At 40.8% G+C, this 637-nt stretch overlaps 1 protein-coding gene across 1 annotated transcript in view; it reads right to left on the reverse strand.

The window, feature by feature from the left end:
- Positions 1-637, reverse strand: part of MORC2 (MORC family CW-type zinc finger 2) — a 43,995-nt gene that overhangs the window by 16,961 nt on the left and 26,397 nt on the right. The window contains exon 13 of the mRNA XM_015562837.1: positions 281-285. Within this exon, the coding sequence (XP_015418323.1) occupies positions 281-285 (5 nt within the window). The remainder of the gene's footprint in view (positions 1-280; positions 286-637) is intronic.

Below are 637 nucleotides of genomic sequence, written 5' to 3' on the forward strand. Positions count from 1 at the left end.
CAACATATTCAGAGAGAATGGAACAGAGTGGGAAAATTTCTTTTTCTTCTTTTTTTACTCATCTCTGCATTTATTTAATCAAATATGTTAGTAAGGACTATGTATGGGGCATTGTACTAGTACTAAAATATAAAAATTTGTACAGGAAATGTACACATGGTACATAAGCAAAATTTCCATCTAGGCCTTGAATGACAAATATGTTTTTATTGATTTGAGAGAGAGGGGGAGAGAGATAGAAACATCAATGAGAGAGAATCATCAATCAGCTGCCTCCTACATGCCCCCTACTGGGGATGGAGTTCACAACCCAGGCACGTGCCCTGACCCAGACTCAAAGCATGACCTCCTGGTTCATGGGTCAATGCTCAACCACTGAGCCAGGCTGGTCGGGCTGTGTTTTCATTCAATGTGTAACCTGTTAGACTTGATAGGGACCGACACTGCACAGTGACTCCAAGCATCCCTTACTAAAAGCATACGACTTTGGCCTTTGGTAACAAAACAGAGTTGTATTTAGGTGTGAATGGGATACTGTGAACTGCTGCTCCATGGTGAATAAACACAGGTTTTCTGCATACCTACGCCACTAATGTGACAGTAATAACTTTGAAAAGGCAAAAACTCACAATGAACA

This window comes from Myotis davidii, unplaced genomic scaffold (genome assembly GCF_000327345.1).
Source record: "Myotis davidii unplaced genomic scaffold, ASM32734v1 scaffold478, whole genome shotgun sequence".
NCBI lineage: Eukaryota > Metazoa > Chordata > Mammalia > Chiroptera > Vespertilionidae > Myotis > Myotis davidii.